Here is a 19,143-nt window from a genome sequence, read left to right on the forward strand (position 1 = left end):
TGGTGAGTAAAGGAAAGGGTGACCCTGAAAGTACCCTTCTGAAAATCCAGCCTCAATTCCATTTGCCACTCACTGGTCAAAAGGTGGCAGGTTGGAAGATATTTGGTATGTAACAGTCATTATGAAGAAAATGTCTCATTTAAGGAATCTTTGATAGATTAATAGGAGTTGGTGCAGTTGTAGAAATTGCAAGCACTTGCACACCTGAAAACCTGTCTGACTTTTCTTTACATTGTTTATTGTACAGCTGCATGGAGTGAACAGTATTGTGTCCAATTCCAAGCCTTGGAATAAAATAACTGAAAAATGTGTAGGAAAGAAAGAAAGGGGGAAATTAAAGGGGAAAAAGGGAAAAGAAATTGAGTTTGTAGAGTAAAATATTTGGTTGTGATTAAATTGCAGGAAATAAAAATCTTGGTGGTGCGCTTATGGTTAGAATGAGTCTAGGTCACCCAGAGAAGGAATCACTCATGAACTATGGGAAAGTAGATTAAATGGGTTGGTTGATCTCTATCTATGGGCTATGTGATTCTCTTAAAGAATTTACTCTCATGACTTAATTTGGCAAGAAAAGTTCAGTTTGCATTTCACTTATTCCCCAGTGCAGGCTCAGACTCTTTCCTTTCAGAAAGCGTGCTTTTAATGGAGAGTTCTTAACAAGAGAAGGAGGGACCTAATGTCAGAGATCTCTGAATGTGTCTGAGATGTTCTGAAATACTTCAGCTTCCTGTAATTTCAGCTGTAATTTCTTGGCTATATCACAGAGCTGTGGCAGAATTTCTTCTTGGCTACTAAGTTACCTGGAACTCACAGGATCAAAGGAGGGGAACCAGCCTGTGAGTGCTGTAATTCAGCTCCTCTGCCCTGGGGAAGGGTCAGTGACACCTCGTTTTCCTGGTTGAGGTTTAGGATTGGTCTCAGTGCTGCCGGGATCTCCTCAGGCAGTTTGTTCCTGGCCTTTGTTTGCCTTCTCTCTAAGTAGTTTTCCTCCTTTAATTGGGATCACCTTTGATTAAATTTAAATCCGAATGGTTATTCATGTGTTGGCTATAAACAAGAACAGTTTGCTGCAAAGAGAAAAGTAACAGATCTCTGTATTTATTTATGTAAACTGTTTGGAAGTGTCATTATTTTATGATCTGTTTTTCCTTCCCTAAACTAAGCATTTCAGTTTATTCAGTCTTTCATAATAGAATTCACTGAGTAGATTATGCCATCAATCACATCCCTCCTCTGAAGATCCATCTGTAGCCCATATCTTACTCAAAGTAAGAAATCAGTAAGAAAAGTAAGAAAATACAAGTTCATAACCTGATTTGCTACTGAAAATTCTCACCTCAAAATATTGTTATCTTACAACTAAGCAGTATTGATGAATTTGTCTAGCAGTATAAGACATTATAATGTTCCTTTTTAAAGTTTTATTTTTATGTTTTTCCTTAACTAGCTGGATTAAACCTTCTTGTGCTGTGTTTACAACTCTTTCATTATGAACATTAGGTGTGTGAAATTACTTTACATGGCCTTCAGTCATATGAAACATCATTTTATCTGAACCAATTCTTGCTGCAATGAAGTTTGGCAGCTGGAAGGTTCTGTCTGTATCTGTAGCAGGTTGACACTTTTCACTATTCAGTTTCTATTTCTGCAAAATGGTACATTTCTTATGTTAGTGAGAACTTGAATTGCTTGCAGGTTATAGTTTTTAGTTGTTGCCTGCATGAATGTCTTTGGCATTAAAAAAACCAGGTGTACTGAACCATTGTACAAATGATTAAATAGTCCAAACAAGTCTGATAACAAAGGACTGTTAGTTTTACAATAAGAAAATTTTACTGCAGACTGAGTTCAGACCAGAAGAGTGTCTCTGTGTGTAGTCATTACCATTTTATATCTGAGGTAGAGCACATTAATGCATTAGTGTAAGTGTGGGCAGTGAATATTCACTGGAAAAATCACAAACTGAAGAATAGCTTGTTTAGCTGGTCAAAGTGTGAGCCAGTGGTTCTGTTATTGGACATGGAAGCAAATGTAGCAGCCAGAAGGACCTTGCTGCATGTTCTAAGTTTGACATTATGCAGTATTAGGTTGTACAGGCTATTGGATTTTAAAGGCCCATGCCAAATGGAGTATGCACAGGAAAATAGACATTAAATACAGAGACATCTGCTCCTGTTTTCAAATGACATGGGAGAAATGGGTAACATATCACACTAATGCAGATGCTTTTTATTAATCTGAAGTTATAATTAAATGCAGTTTTTCTGTGGTTGGTGATGAAAGTGTGAGAGCAACCTCAGAGGGGGGAAATGTTTCAGATTATGTAGACCACAAGTGACTATTACCCAGCAGCAGCAGCACAAACCCTGTGCTAGCTTGCTTGTTGCATTGTAATGCTGTGTTCAAGGCACGTCTGCAAAGCAGCCTGGGCTGTCTGCAGGATGAGGATGAGGAAGGAGAGTGTGCTCCCTGGCACACTGGGGCACAGCTCAGTCACCACAGCATGGGGCCTGTGATGAGAGACACAGTGTGTTACCCAGATGGTAACCTTGAGCTGTTATACAATCATGTTTGAAGCAAAATTATTAATGGAAGTTATGGTTCAGGTTCTCGTGCTGTGAAGGGGGAGAAGTGACAGACAGACGAGGCTGGCTTTCCAAAGCTCATTTTGAGGTAGCTGCACTAGAATAGGGCTGGAGAGGTATGGCAAACATGTTTGTGGACAGTGCCTTTTGTTGTCTCCCAGCTGAATTTATGCATGTGTGTGCTTGTTGGTACAAAACTTGTTCAGAGTATTAATAAACTACTTAAAGGATGCTCATTTAAAAGGTTGTTCTGCATATTAATAACTGTGAGAATTAGGTATTGGGAACCTGCTTAAAAACTTGTGATTCAACTAGTTGTTCAAGAGAAACAAAAGAAAAACTGCAAGTTTGAGTACTTTGCTCAGTGCAAAACACTGAGAAATTGTGACTATCTACTCCAAGGTGGGTAAGCCTTGGAGATGGGGATGGGTGATTGTAACTTCCTGGCTGTGCTGCTACCTTTCCAATCACAAGGTCAGGATGTTTAAAATATTTGGCTTGAGGAGTTAACTCTCCTTGTGGTGAGAACCTGCCCTTCCTAGTCCTTCCTAGCTTCCTTCATGAGAAGGAATCTCTGCCTTTGGGGTTTTTTCTTCCACTTGCCTTGTGCTGCTCAATGGTGAGTATGGACTGAGGGGCACTGAACTCCAGACCAACAATTTATCGCATCTCTTATTGAGATTTCTCTGAATGTAGGACTGAGTGGGTCATGTTAAAGTGGTGATGTGGGGACTAGGTTAAGAGTGGTAATATAAGAGTTAACTCCAGCAGCATTTTGGGTTGGTTGGAAATCAACCTGTCCTCTTACATCATTGCCTTTGTAGAAAGTTCCACATTAGTGGTTGGTGGAGGCCCAGGAAATTTGTAATCTTACCTGTATGTTTTAAAGACACTGTATATCCTTAGTTCAAAGACGGTTTCTATTCAATATAAATAACCAGCCCACCAGCTCTGAAAGTGCTTCAGTCTTGAAGACCACTTGAGGTTCAAAGCACCGTTCTTAGCATGAAGTCTGTGAGGCAGTGATAATGCACTGGTTTGCCAAGGCACACGTTTGCTTATGGCTAAAATTAGAAAAAGCTACAACAACCAAATTCCTTTTTGACACTGCAAGTGTGCTAAGAGGGGCCAGTTTCTATTATTCACAGCTGACATATTCTCAGCATGAGAGAAATTGTTAAAAGTTAGAACAGTAAGAATGCTACATCATCATCATCATCATGTTTGCTACAACTCTTACATTCACAGCACAAAACCTGATTTTCTTACTTGTCTGGGCAAATGTATTATTTGAAATAAAGAATATATTTAGGTTGGCTTAAGTTTAAAGGGGCCCATCATTTTTGTTATCAAAGTGCTAAAGAGATTTGTCTGAGCAATCAAAGAGGTGTGTGTGTATATGAGAATTATGCCCAAAGAAAGGAGATTGTCAGGTCTGCATTAAACAGCTGTTATGCCTCTGCTGGAGATGAGCACAGTAGATCAGAGATGTCTGCTGGCTGTGGGCTGACATGAATTACGTAATGCTTTTCTACAAACATTTTTCTGTTAGGCAGTAATTTACCTTTAGATGGTAACTCCACTCTTGGTGGCATTTTCCCCCCTTTTTGTTCTAGTTGACTGGAAATATTGTTGAGTACTTGCTTTCCTCTTATTCTGTCTTGCTCTTCTTCAGCCTAGGGAGCAACAGAAAAACTAATTCTGTGTGGTCTCAGTCTTGTTTAGGTTTGGCTAAGTAGGACAAGGCTTAGGGGTTCTTTCCTCTCCTGTATAGTTATGGGAAGCTTTTCTTTCCCTCCCTTAATACCAAACCCCATTATACTGCTCTCTGTGCTGTAACTACCAAAAGCTTCCCTCAACAATGACTGTCATGGTCACAGAGCAGATTAACAGGGATAAACACTTCAAGAGTGCTGGTTGCTTATCTGCTAGGGCAAATCAGCACTCTGGTTCACACATCTTGAGCCAGGAAGATTGATTAAAAGCCCCACGTGGCCACAAGGCTGGAATGGGAGGTAAATGACTTTCAGGGTTCCCAGCTAGCAAGAGTCCTGGGAGAATATAAGACTTGGGAAGAAAACAAACCCAAATGAAAACAAACCCAAAGAAAGGTCCCTTTGATCTGGGTGCTGTCAGACATCTGTAGCACTTCTGTTTCTGGAAAATGAGTATGTCAATTTATAGTCTCTGGCTTTCACTGGAGTTCAAATCTGTTTTGCATATATATTAAAAACATAAATGCATTTTCTATACAGAAAGAAAATAATTTTTCTTTAATGGTGTCTCCCTTCCTGAGCTGCAAATGTCACCCAGAGTAGCTGTATTCACTCATTGCTCTGAACTGGAAGAAATGGTTTTTGCCGACTTACTTGTCAGACTGCAGTGTTAGGATCAAGGCCTTCTGAGATTCCTAATACATCAAGCTAGACTAGATCTTGTTCATATTTATTATAAGTCCTGTAAATACCTAACTGCTCCTTTGCTTATGGAGTCAGTAACTGTTTTCTCTCTCTCTCTCTCTGTTTTTAGAAGCAGAAACAGAAATCCTATTGGTCCAGGGAAGTATGGCTATGGGAAGGTGCCATACATTTTACCTTTACAGACTGACACCGGCCAGCAGCCCCAGAAGCTGCGGCGGCAGCGCCAATCGTCCAGGAGCCACCTGTTCCAGCAGAGCCCGAGCCTCCTGAGCCCCTACAGCCAGGCTGCTGCTCCCTCCCTGCAGCATGGCAACCTCTACCAAGAGCCAGGGGGGCCTCAGGCAGGACACCAAGTCCTGGGGCCCTCGGTTTATCAGTCCCCTTCGTTCCCTGTGTCTCAGAGCCTGTTCCACGGCGGTGACTCCAGCCCTCAGGCCCTGCAGGGCCAGCCCCAGCCCCAGAGGGCTGCAGCCATCGTGTGCATTGGTGCCTACAAGCAATACAAACTCTGCAACACAAATGTAAGTCTGCTTTTCCTGTGTTTCATATGTTGGACAGCTGTTGGTTTTCCCTAGTATGCAAAATGTTCACCTAATCATCAAGTTAAATTGAATTTTTTAAAAAAAATTAATGATTATTTTTGTGAACTTATTTTAGAGTGTCTTGGGAATACTGAAAGTAGAGCCATAATATTACATTTGCCTAATACTGTACCTTCAAGGGCTTTAATCAGTCACTTCATCTACCAATATGTACAGTTCTAATTTGATGAAACCCAGGAGCATGAAGGAATTTGAGATAAGAATAGTAATTGAGAGAGGGACAAACATGGGCTGAACAATGTCAGAGAATGCAATAATGGTGGAAAATTTTAGTTGTAATTGTGGTGAAGGGACAAAGGGAATGAATTACTGTAAATTTTCCACTCTCATTCAGTGTTGTGATGTTATTTTGGATTTTGTGTGATGAATGTGGATTTTAATGGTGATTCTTAAGTATGTGATTCACAGTGGTGAGGAGTGGAATGTGTTGGGTTTGCATGGCCAGGTTTTGGTAGAGGGGAGGGGTGGGGGGACTGCAGGTGTGGCTTCCATGAGAAGCTGCCAGAAGCTTCCCCCGTGTCTGACAGGGAAGTCAATGCCAGCCAGCTCTAGGATGGAGTCACTGCTGGCCAAGGCCATCAGGGATGGCAGTACCATCCCTGTAATATTGTACTTCTGAAGGGAAAAAGCTGTTGTGCAGGTGTGATGTAGCCAGAGGACAGCAGAGTGAGAATGTGTGAGAGGAACAGCCCTGCAGAGGCCAAGGTCAGTGGAGAAGGAGGGGCAGGAGGTGCTCCAGGCCCTGGAGCTGAGATTCCCCTGCAGCCTGTGGGGCAGCCCAGGGTGCAGCTGCCCTGGCCCTGCAGCCCATGGAGGGCCTTGGAGCAGGTGGTGCTCTGAGGAGGCTGTCACCCCGTGGAACGGCCGTGCTGGGGCAGGTCCTGGCAGGGACCTGCAGCTCCATGGACAGAGAGGGGCCCACACTGGAGCAGGTTTGGTGGCAGGACTTGTGACCCTGTGGGGACCCACACTGGAACAGTTAATGAAGAGCTGTAGCCCATGGAGGAGTTTGTGGAGAACTGTGTCACATGGGAGGGACCCTGTGCTGCAGCAGGGGAAGGACTCATCCTTGAGCAGCAGCAGAATCAACCTGTGCTGAGCTGACCATAACCCCATTTTGTCTCCCTACACCACTGAGGGGAAGAGGTAGAGCTGGGAAGAAGGGAGGGCTAGGGGGAGAGTGTTTTTAAGACTTGTTTTACTTCATGCTCTGATTTTGATTGGTAATAAATTCAGTTGATTTCCCCAAGTCAGGTTTGTTCTGCCCATGACAGTAATGGGTGTGTAATCTCTCCTGATCCTCATTCAACCCATTAACCCTTTGTTATATTTTCCATTCCCTGTTCAGTTGTGTCAGGGAGTGATAGAGTGGCTTTAGTGGGTACCTGTCACCCAGCCAGGGTGAAGCCACCACAAGCTTAATGTCACTGACAAGCCTAATGTTTTTCCATGAAAGAAGCTGAAAAATGGAGTTTGGATAGGCCATGTTAGGAAGGCTGTCTACTTCTCAGTCCTGTAAGATGAGGTTATCCCTTTGTGAGTGCTAGTCATGCTCTAAACAGCATTTAGAGACAGCTCCCAGTAGCCTGGACCACTCCAGTACTTTCTGTGGTGCTCTGTGCATTCTGTTTCAGATGATACTTTTACCAGCATTCAGTTCTATGTGCTTTGATTTTGACTTCTTAATTTATTGGAGTGAAAATCTGTTCTGTGTTAATTTTTTATTTAAAACTTAATCTGTTATTATTTTGTTCAGAATGTTTTTCTGGGTGTAGCTCCATGCTCCGGGCAGTCTCCCATTGTATGTGGGAGGCAATTGAGGTTTTGTTCTTTTTCCCCATCAGTGATTTTCATCCTGCTAAAATTTCCAGTTTCTGCCTGTGCCCTTTTAGTATTTCCCAAAGTATGTCTTCCTAATACATTTTTCTTATTTGTCCTGCTAATCTAACTTAGTGTTGCAAAGATGAAGAAGTCTGTATTTGGACATTAGAAGCAGAATATTCAGGGGAGATCTGGATAAGTTGACATGACAGGCCGTATTTTTTTGTATGGGTGAACATTTGATTCTTCTGCTTCCTAGAAATCCTGGTTTGTTTAGTGGAACATGCATATGGAATATGTAACAATGGAACACAGGATAACAAAAACACAACCTAAACAAATCAGATGAGTTCCTTTTTGCTTCTTAGTTATGACTCTTGCTTTATTTATGAATAAAGTCCATTGATTGAGACTGGAGCAGTTGATCGAAAAGACCTAATGTCAAGAAAGCTTTAGTGTATTTGTCTGGAATGGAAAACATGAACGGCTAATTTGAGCCTCTGAGAATAGTCTCTGGGACAAATTCCTCTTTCAAAAAACACTTTCTGTTTTTTGAAGGAAATGGGAAATGACCTTAGTGCATGGGCATTAATTTGGAAAGTTTTCTGAGCTAAATTTGCTCACTGTGTCCAAGCAATACACAAATGTCCCAGTCTTTATTTCATCCCTCACACATCAGTGCACGAAGTTGGACAGTATTCTGCCTGACTTAATGTGACAAAATTGTTTCCAGGAAAAGGTCTTTTAGGAGGGCAAGGGGTGAGAGATGAGGAAGTTAGAAATGAGATGGAAGAAAGAAGCAATCTGAGATTGCCAAGGTTTGGAGAAGGAAGGTTTGTAAGAAAGTGTTTGTTGAGAATGGCAAATGGGCTGGAGAGTAGAGGGCAGTGAAGTTATGAATTGGACAGTGGTTGATATGCAGGTCAGCGTGGTGAGTGGTTTGGGCATTGGCAGATTTCTTTTGATAGAAGAGAGCAGGAGTGAAAGTATTTTTATGTTAGTTTTAGAATCTGCTGTTTAAACAGAAGAATTCAACAGATGAAGAGGAAACGTAGATAAGCACACTGCTACTGCCTCTTTGCCATTGTTGCTTGTATAAATACAGTTATAAAGAAATCTGTTATAAAGAAACTACAGGAGATTGAACAGCAAAGAGAAATTGTAGCTGAAGTAGCTTCTCCTAGGCATGGAACTCTACATAATGATATTCTTTATTTAGTAATGTTTCTGTTACCCTTGGAAAGGCTGTAATTGCTATTTAGAGTTATTTTTCTCCCTAGAATGTGGTAATTAATGTAATTATAAAAAAGAAGTTGCTAAGAACAGTTTTAGTATAAGGCCAGGATGAGAACAAAACAAGGCTGATAGTGTTTCACTTTGTTTGCTTGTTCTTCCTGATTAAATGCTTCTGCACGCGGGCTTTAATTTAATTTATCAGCAGCGACATGTACCAGTGGTCTTGCCAGCAAGCAGAGAACAGTATATTTTTATTTCTTTCTTTCCTTTGATTCTTCCTGCAGCATACCAAAACTGAAAATCTCATTTATTGGAAGTATTCTGTTAACCCTTATCCTGGTGTTTGGCCACTCCCTCTACAGTTTCTCCTGAGGGCAACTAATTAATAACAAATTAAGTTAATCTGCCTTGGTCCATTAGGTCATTTCCTCATTATTGTACATTTATTGTTTTTTCATTGATAGCTGAACTCATTTCACATGACTGACAGATTGATTCATTAAAGGTAAACTTGTGAGGTTTGGTTAGGGAGAGCCTGGGAAGTGCTTGTATTTGTTCAAGTGTTCCTGCAGGTCGTTAAACCTATTTTCTTATTATAGAAGTGGCTTCCCCTGTTCAGCACCTTGCATACAAGCTCACCTCAGAACACACAGCTGCCTGTCACCCTCTTTGGCAGGAAACAGGCAGCAAACATCTCTCCTTGCCTCACAAACAGCTCTGACTGATCTAACTGAAACCATAAGCCACCTGCAATACAACAGGATTCTTCCAATGTGGTCTCAATTCCTTCAGAAATAGGGAAGTGGTGAGTAAATCTCCCTTATTTCCCCCTGCATTAAAGGAGAAGGAATTATATGCATGTGTGGTTGAAGTAGAATTTGAATTCAACCTTTGTGTGGTTTGTCACCAGAACAAAGGAAGCAACTCAAATGGAACATTTGTTTACTGAGCACTTTCTGTAATTAATTGTCTCGAGCATTGCCAAGTCACTAGCTCTTCATGAGTGCCTGAATGTGTGAGAATATATTTGTAAACCAACTCCAGGCTGCAGGTCTCTTAGACACTGAACACAAGGAAGCTTTCAGGCTTCTGGATATTCCAGGTTGCTTAAGGGAGTTTCATGACAGTGGGCAAATGACTGATGCCAAAAATGGTGGCAAGCATCAGCCCTTTATTAGTTCCCAGTACAACTTTTTGTGCATTTTTTCTCAGATGCATAACACCTGTGTGCCCTTTTACTCTTTTGTGGTTGTTCAGCACCCGTCAGCATTCCAGGCTTCTTCTCCTTCAGTGCTGGTCACCTGCCTTACACAGCTGACCCCATTAGGGATGAGGCTCACCCAATCTGTTCTCTCACAGTTTCTGCGTGAAGTGATACTGAATTGATGTAAAATCTGAATTTTCATTAGCTATGGCTCGAGGTGTGAATTTTTGACCAAATTCATATGGGACTTTGGAACAGTCAAGGTAAAATGTATGAAAGAGTAACTCCTGAGGGCTCAGTGAAATATTTATGGATGAAGCTTTGCTGAGCAGGTCCAGTTCCATTCCCAGTTGCTAGTTTGCCACTGGTTCATGGGGGTTACTGTCATGTCTCCAGTTGCACTGTGTTGTTTTTCTCAGTGTTTTATGTAACTGGTGTTTAGCAAGAAGCCAGTTGTGTTGTGGAGCAGTGTCTAGATAGCATCAGAAGACAATGACTGCTTTTCCTTTCTTGGCCTGCCTCTCCAGCTATGCCTGCTATTAATGTGGTAGCACAGCTATGGAAAAGCTGCCTTTTGGTTCCGAGTGAGAGTCCTCTGTTGGATCTGTGCTCCTGTATGCAGAGCTTTTGAGAATGGCACCTGAGCAGGGAATGGGAAATACCTGAAAAGACAATTTTGGAAATGGAAAGAGGTTTTACAGTAGTAGAGATGAGGTGAGGTAAAAGACTCAAGATCAAGCCTCAGCTCTATCAAGATGGGACAAATTAGAATATTTGATTTCCAAAGAGTCTTATTGATGATACTGATGCTGAGTTACAACTGTGCCACTGAAAGGCTTTTTTTGGATGCAGAACCCTAATTAAATAGAATTACAATGTTCTGCAGGAATGTGTTGAGTCCATTGAACAGTGATATGCTTTTCTGTCACCTAAGGATATAGGTAGGCATTGGCAGGGTCCTCTTGGACCATCCACCATCTCACTGGTGTTATGCCCAAGCAGTTTTGAAAATTTTCCACTCTATAGAAACTGAAACATTTCCAGTACTTCAAGTTTTAGCTAAGGTAGAAATGGAAATGTTTGATTTTGTATGGAATGGAAAATATAATTCCCAGACAGGCCTTTTCAGAATTGATATGGGGTGCTGCAAGTGTGCACTCTTTAATGTAGTTGGGATGCTCACACACTGAGGTGAAGACTAACAAAAGCCTATGTATTTCATGGATGAACTTTTTTTTTTAGACTGAAAAGCCCCTTGTTATTCCCAAGGAGTTACTGTAGGGTTTATTTATTCTCCTTTTGAGATTTGTATAGAGTAGGTGTTTGACATAAGTGGCAAAGTGGGGTTAAGATGACATATCTTTTCCTGAGGAAATTTAAACTTGACTTTATGTGAGGAATTTTCCATGCAAACACTGTGGGATTGTGTGTAGGTTTGGTAGTCTGACATTCTGTGGGTATATAGGAAACTTATTGAAAGCTTGCATTACTTTGGGCTGTACTGTCCTTGTTTTTGAATGTTTTGCTGTTTGCAGCAGAGGTGTGTAAATATTAATTCAGAATGATTTGTCACCAGTACAGGCTGAACTTACCAGAGGCTGGCACAGAGATATTGCTTGTAAAGGGCCTCATGTGGTTTGATCAGTTGTCATTTGTGTACAAAAGTCACAGGGACACATCTTTGATGAAGCTCTTGGACCACACTTGTTCCCTCTGTATCTCTGCGCTGTGGTTATGTGACATCCCCTTCAACATCTGAGAACCCTGTATTAGAAAGTATTTTGCATGATGACATTCTTATTAGAGCTTAAATAATTCCGGGAAACTTTTTGCCATAAGTCATCAGGAAGAGTATGTCAGGGTGACTTTTAAAGCTCTCTCCAAGGGTTTTATTGTGCAAGTGTGCTCTGTACTTGTGGCAGTAACACAGAGTTAGCTGTTTTACATAAACTCATTATTATTAGGTTAATTACTTACTAGTGTAGTAAAATGTTCATGATAAGTCCAAAATCACGCAATTCAGAAAACCTTGATGTCTAAAGGCTTGTTGGTTTTAATTGAAAATTGAGTTACTTGGTTTGATCAATAAATCTAAGCCACTTTAAGCATCTAGAAGTCCAGGAGTCATGCCCTGTTGTGACAAGAACTGTAAAAGCACAGACCAAAAGGAAAAGGTGCAGGTTAAAATTTGGCAATGTATACATGGCTATAGCCAGGTCAGGGAGGAGTGATCAGTGGGATCTGTAACATTCTTGTGGAGGAAATTTTTGACTTTATTCAAAGGCAGTGAGATATAAAGAAAATACAGTAGAACCTAGGATAAAATAAGCATTTTAAAGCCATAAACAAGAAATATTCCCCTGGAAAACAAAGGTTGAGAGTATCTATCAGTGATAAAAAAAATCTACTAAATGTGTTAGAGTTAGCCAGTTCAAACATTCAGTATTATTGATATGTTTGGGGTTTAGCTTGAACACTCTGAATTTTCCAGGGACTCTTGTCAGCTTCCCAATATGTATTTTCTTGATTTTTAATGCATAAGAGTACTTCAGAAGCTATGGTTAACAGTAGTACTTCAGTATTTTATGGTACTGCAGGAAGGATTGAGCTGCCTTTTTCTTCTGTGAGGTTTATTTTGAAGTTCTGAGCTTGTTGCATGGGTTTCCTGATGTAGCTGGAGAAGTCTGCCTCAAGTGGAGTGAATTTCTGTCTGTGAATAGCTGAAGATTCAGGCTCTCATTTTTGTGTGACAGCAGCGACATAAGAATGTTAAAAATTCATCTAAGTGCCTCAAAATCAAAATACAAATCAGTTGCCCAAAGCTCTTCTTTCCTAACTTCCTGGTGAACTTTGAATGGGAGGTTTCATGTAGCAGTTGGAATTGTCTGAGAAGTTACCTTGCTAATTCTTGGAATAAATGGAATACATGTGTCTTGGAGAAGAGGAAAGAGGAAAAAGATCCACAGTTATTCCATCACTTCATCAGTTATGAATAGCAGCATTAGCACTTAAAATCCTGTGGAGTGATTTGGAAACTTCATTGGGATGCTTGTTGAAATGGAATAGGGGTTTTTGTTCTGCAGTAAAATAGGACTCAGGGTGATTTAGGTTGCTTGGTTATCATTCAGATGTAACTTCTGTGCCAAGTTTTAAAGAGGAAGCTCATCAATGAAAATTGGGACTTCTGAGTTGTAACCAGATGGTTGCATTCCTGATACATCTGTAGTTTTGTTTAATAGTGCATTGTAAATTTGAGTAGTGTCATTTATCAATATCGTCAAGTGTTGTGGGAGAGATTTGAAAGCATTCCAGCTTGTCTTTGTTTCTTCTTGTCAATTCATATTGACAAACGTGTTTGTCTGAAATTCCGGTGTGGAATTTTTCAACACTCACATAATTTGAACAAGAAATGTGCTTTTTATTCATATGTCAGTTTAATTGTATCCAGGTTTTCAAAGCAGAGGAGGCTGCAGATGTCATGATTAATTTACAAAAAACTTTTTAATGCGGTTTTGATGAATATTTGTTAACTATTCCCATTAATTACAGGTATAAAAAACATGGTCTGTCAGATGTCAGTGTCTGCTTTGGCACATGAAAGGAGTAGCTTTTTCCTGGTATTTTTAAGAGATTAGTTCAGATATTGTTGATATCAGTGCATAAGTTTAAGACATTTTCAAGCCAGATAGCAGGAAAAGAACATACACTACATCAATACAGGAACTTGCAGTGAAACTACCACCAGTACATTCCCAGTCCTCTGTTGTACTGACCAAGGTGAGTAGAGGAAGAAGGAAGTGCAGGAGAAGATGCCAAAGTTAAGCTATAGATACTGAAAAAGCTGTCTGTTAGTAGTGCTGTCAAATTTTTAGTTTTAGTTTTGGGAAAGGGGGAGTGCTGGTTATTTTTTTGTTTTGTTTTATTTTGGTTTGGTTTTTTGTTTGGTTGGTGTTTGTTTGTTTTGGATTTTTTTGGTATCTAATTTTAGAGTTTTTAAGCAGGGCTTGGAAAGAGAAATTGCCAAAATTTGTGTAGAAAGTTAGGAAACATAAATGTCAAATTATGTCTAGCAAGCATGTGTTGCTTTGCCTAACCGCAGACTAGGGATGAAGTCCAAAGCCTCTCCCCCAGAAGTGATCTGAAAGAAGCCTGGCACTGCAAGCCCTGCAGTGGCCAGAGCAGGTAAACAAACCTTTGCATATGATACATTAAGAGCCATGTGCCTACAGAACAATGCAAACCCCAGAAATAATTGAAATTGTGGTGAGATTAAAAAATAACTACAAACCCCAAACCAGTCTGGTGTGCTCTGTCTCATGTGTTTCATCATTTGTGGTGTCTGTCCAGACCTAACATGGACGGCATATTGCACATGTAGAGACATACAAGTGTAATTAGTGAAACAGAGCTTCTTTCTAGTGATAAGTTGGTGGCTGTTTATCTTCAAACTCTTGACTTACATTGGTGGAAAAACCAATCCTGTGTTGGTTCGATCTGCCAAGCAGCGTTGGAGGCACTGGGTGATCTGTAGGGGGAAGAGGCCAAGGAAACATCCCCTGCCACATTCTGCAAACCAGCTTTGGCTTTTGGCTGCAGCATTCGGTAAGTTGCCAGCCAACCCACATACTGCTTTTCCTGATGGCTTTTTTGAGACCTCAGTTTGGGTCACTTTCTGAGGACAGTTTTTTTGGATGATGTGATGCTTTAGTTTGAGCAGCAAAATGCCATTAGAAGGATAAAGTCAAACCTGCAGAGGTTTAGAGCTGTCAGAACTGGAGTTTTTTGAGCAATCCTCTGGTAATTCTTGTGTCAAGAAAACTATTTAATTACCTGATAATATAATTTTTTACCCCAGGGTCCCTGCATAGATCAAGTGCTTAGTTATGACTGATGCACTCAATGTTATTCTCCTTTTATTCAGCTTTTGGCTCCCTGCCTTAAAAATGCTCCTTGCAGAAGGTGACAAAAAAGGCTTCTCTAAGGACTAGTTGTTGATACTATTACTGCAGTGTTTGCTTTAAAATTCACAAAGCTGCTGTGTGACAGCAAGACCTCATATGTTGTAAGAAATGGAGCTGCCCTGTGGAAGAATGAGGTTTAAAAGAAGTGTTCCATAATTAGTGCTGCTTGTCAAGTAGTTTGAATTGAATTTTTTCCCCAGGTTTAGTATCATATTTATCACTTGGCAATAGTCAAAGCAAAATTTGCATTGCCAAAACTGTAATTATGATTTGGCAGCTCATCTGCAAAACAGGTCCAGAGGTTTTCAGTCAGACCCCCAAACCAGAAAGTACATAGTTCACAAATTGAGAAAGGATTGGATTAAGTAATTGCACCATAGGTGACTTTTTTCCTATCAAAACTGGTAGAGTAGCTGTTCCAGAAACTGCAGACTGTCCTTCATGTTCCTTATTCTGCATGTCCATTTATACCTACCAGGTTTTACAGTGAATGAGACAGAGATCATGTAAATAACCCTTCCAGCTAAACATTCCCCCGAGTGAGTCCATTCTGCACACTGAGTGAGTCAGAGGTCATATGGGGGAAATGGTATGCAATCCTGGAATTGAGAGCAGGACCTCACAGGCAGGAAGAGCCGAGTGATACAGTAATTGCATGGACAGTCTCTTCCAATTTGAGATTAAACATTCTTTTAAGGCCCTGTGACTTACTTTATAGTATTTAAACAAACAAAAAAAGCCTTCGAAAGCAGAATGCCATCATGAGATACACCAGCATTCACAGAACTCATCAGATCATTGCAGCTGAGGCACTGGCACAGGGAGTTTGCCCTCCTGAGTACCACAGGGCAGTGAAACGTTCCCTGGGGTGTGCTTGGGTCTTCCTCACCACAGGTGTTCCTGCCCTTTCTGCACAGACAGCCTGTCTGCTCCTTCCCTCTGCCTGGAGCTGTCCCACTGCATTTTCTCCTCAGTCACACTTCTCACTTCCTTAGTACCTTGTCTCATATTTTTCATCTTCTCTCCCCATCTCTTCTGCCTCCAGTCTCTCCTTTTTCTACTTAGTTCCCTGCTTCTCTGCAGTTTCTTCCAGTTTCACTTTCTTCTTATCAGTACCTTCTTCAGCTGACTTGCTCATCTCTTGAATGTCAGTCCCCAGATTTATCTGTTTTTCCAAACTATTCCATGTACTTTAGGAACAGGCTCAAGTGGTTATTAAGAGCAGCAGAGATAGGTTTTCATTTTCAGTCCTTGCCCTATTGCAGACCTCAGGAGCACTTTCCAATAACAGCTGGAAAGCTTCTCAGCCTCTTTGAGCCTCAGGTATGGAGCACACTTGTGAACAGATTGTTCCTCCAGGTTAGATGCAGAGCTTTAACAAGTTTTGATTGGAAGTGTACAAAGTATGTTATCAGCATTATTTTTAAAATTCTTGTGGCCTGACTATACTTGAGTGGATTTCCATAGAAAAAGCAGAGGGTGTATTCTTGACAAAAAACCCATTTTCCTGGCTGACATAATTTCACTCATTAAAATAGAATAGGCAGTTACATTAGGGAAAAAAAAGTCAGAACACTGGCAGCATGGGAAAAAATAAGACACTTTTTCCTTTTGTTTTCCTCCGGGCTCATTCTGGGATGAAATGCTTCAGTCAAAAAAAGAAAAAGTGACTATAACAGATAACAGGAGTGGAAAGTTTTAGTCTGAGAGGGTAAAGTTGGACAAACTCATCAGCAAGTGGACAGTGCTACCAGCTGCAGCTATATTAAACCATTCTAAAATAAGACAAATGTATCTGCCAGTTGGTTTGAAGTGCCTTTTTTCTTTTTCTTTGAAGTATATGACCTAGGAGGAAAGAATATATCACAGAAACAGTTTAAGTGTGTGTTGTATCAGAAACTCATTTTTGATGGAAACATGAACTCTAAAATCTGAATAATGCTGCAATTTCTGTTTCCAGACTGGGTTCCTGCAAGCTCAAAGTTGTTTTTAAGTTGCATTTACATTGCTCTAAAGGTGTTCACTTTTTGTGGAAAATAAATTGTTCCACATCCTAGATTTTATTTTTTTTCCTAACAAAAAGGAACAAAATAAATTGTCCCAACAGACTTATTTCAGATTCCCCCTGGTTGTAGTAACAGCTTACATTTGCCTGTATGTTTCTGTCTCATGTAGCACCACATTGACATTTCTGTTGTCTGGTCGTTACTTAGACTAGAGCTCGTTCTCTAAAAATATTGTGATTACTGCTGCAGTATGAATTTTTAATTAAAAAGTAGATTATCGTGGTAATACCAATCAGAAACTTCCTTAACCTTTTAGTCCTTCTGCCGGAACCATTCAGGTGGTGCCTCCTCCCACACAAAGAGCAGTCATTTAAATGGAATGCATGAAATTGAGTTTCCATTGAAGTTGATTGGGTTTTCATAGAGAAAACTGCTGGAGGATTACTCCTGCCCACTGCTGAAGCTGGTAGAATGAGAGTCACATAAAAACTGCTCCCCAGAAAGATGAGGCAGCTCCAAGAACAATACTCTATAAAAATGTAATAGAATACTGCTGGAAACCCTAGAGTAGATGTTTTAGCACAGTGGCATAATTTTCCACAAACTATGAGGACTAGATACATCAACTTTGCTTAAAGTCTGTAAACTTTACTAAAGATGGATCAAGCATGAGTTTGTCTCAGGATCTTTCATAGCTGATATTGGTGGTGCCTTTCAGAGAGGGCTTTGGAGTGGCTGATATTTCTAGTATAAAAAATAGTTGCTAGTATAGGAAAGCAACTATTCTTAGTACGTAAATCTCCTGACTTCTGAGAAGGACTAATAAAACATGTTCCATTTTGCAGGTGTATTTGAATAATGTAGACAGATGAGGCAGTACAAGATGATGGAGCTGAAAGCTTCCATGTTAAGGCATTCTTCATTTGAACCAGATTGTGTGAAATGGAAGTAGCTTTTCATTGATTTCCCATTAAATGAGGCAATAGCTTGCAGTTTAGGCACCCTGAGCACTGTGTAGTGTTTCTATAAACAGGTATTTAATTGGAGGGATTATTGTAACTGTGGGATTTTTTAATGCAGCATATTTATGTAGAGAAATGATAGCAGTGCTGAGAGTGGGAACAGCAGCTGTACAAAGCACTTATGATTTCTGCTGCAAATGGCAAGCTTTTGATGCTTGCTTGGCAGCATGGAAGGATTATTCTGTTTAAACTCCAGTCTCCATACTGAAGTAGCTCTTTGCTCAGGGGCCTGGGTACTAAAAGAAATTTGGGACTGTAGAGTAGTAACTATATTTAAAAAAAACCCCAACTTTAAAAAGACCAGTCATCTGGTCTTTTGCTGGATCAAAAAAGACTAGCAACAGTCTTCAGTGTGCAGGTGTGAGTTGACATAGGCCTGACTTTCAGGATGTACTTGTGTATTGCTTTATAGCAGATAATGCTCTGTTCCAGCATGGTCTGTTTCCAGCATTTGCCTTCCATTTTCTAACTGCTCGACTTCCATCTCATAGAAACCAATTACTGCTTCTCAGAATTTTTTGGTTGGTTGGTTGCTTAGTTTTTTTTGGAATAGTATTTGTAAAATTTTAGCATTAAACATAACTGGAGTATTTTCTTGACACATTTTTGGTATTGCTGAGGAAATGTACTGTTAATTTTCCTATTATAGCTCCTTGATTAGCCCCTCCTAAGGTAGTAGTTCCAAACTTTTCCAGTTGTGCACATTAGATCATTGGAGATGCTTTGTGTGGGATGGATGAGTGACTAAGATTTTCTTTAAAACCAAAGCTGGACTTGAATCTTTTACAAGTTGCTGTAAATCTGAAATAAAATAAGTTATTTCAGTTTAATCAGATGAATCTGTCAGTGAGAATTTAAAAAGAAAAAAGCCACAAACCTGTGAAGTTAAGCAGAAATACTTCTTTTTCCATCTGTTTGGTTGAGCTTTCTTCCCCATTATTAGACAGACTGCATTTTCAGATGTAAAGTGCTACAGAATGGAAAAAACGTAAAACAGTAATAGATGCACTTGCCACATTATGCATTAATGCCTTATGTGTCTGATAGATTGCAGTTAATAAAGATCAGGTTTGGGTAGCACTTGAAAGACTTTTGTTAAATTCAGAGGACCTTCTTGTTGCAAAGCTGAAATATTAATGGAAAAAGGCATTCTCAAGTTGCAGGTGAGAGGGCAGCAGTTCCCTGGCCCATGGCAGTGGCAGGCACCCATGGCTCTGCCAGGGCCCATCTTCCTTGATCCAAACACCAGCTCATTGCTCCCTGCATGGGATCTGGGTAGAAGTACA

General features: G+C 40.4%; 1 protein-coding gene across 1 annotated transcript in view; it reads left to right on the forward strand.

The window, feature by feature from the left end:
* The first annotated feature begins 4,943 nt into the window (after positions 1-4,943).
* The window catches only part of THSD4 (thrombospondin type 1 domain containing 4), a 190,709-nt gene continuing 176,509 nt past the window's right edge, over positions 4,944-19,143 (forward strand). The window contains exon 1 of the mRNA XM_030955315.1: positions 4,944-5,526. Within this exon, the coding sequence (XP_030811175.1) occupies positions 5,071-5,526 (456 nt within the window). The 5' untranslated portion in view covers positions 4,944-5,070. The remainder of the gene's footprint in view (positions 5,527-19,143) is intronic.

Source organism: Camarhynchus parvulus, chromosome 10, assembly GCF_901933205.1.
Source record: "Camarhynchus parvulus chromosome 10, STF_HiC, whole genome shotgun sequence".
NCBI lineage: Eukaryota > Metazoa > Chordata > Aves > Passeriformes > Thraupidae > Camarhynchus > Camarhynchus parvulus.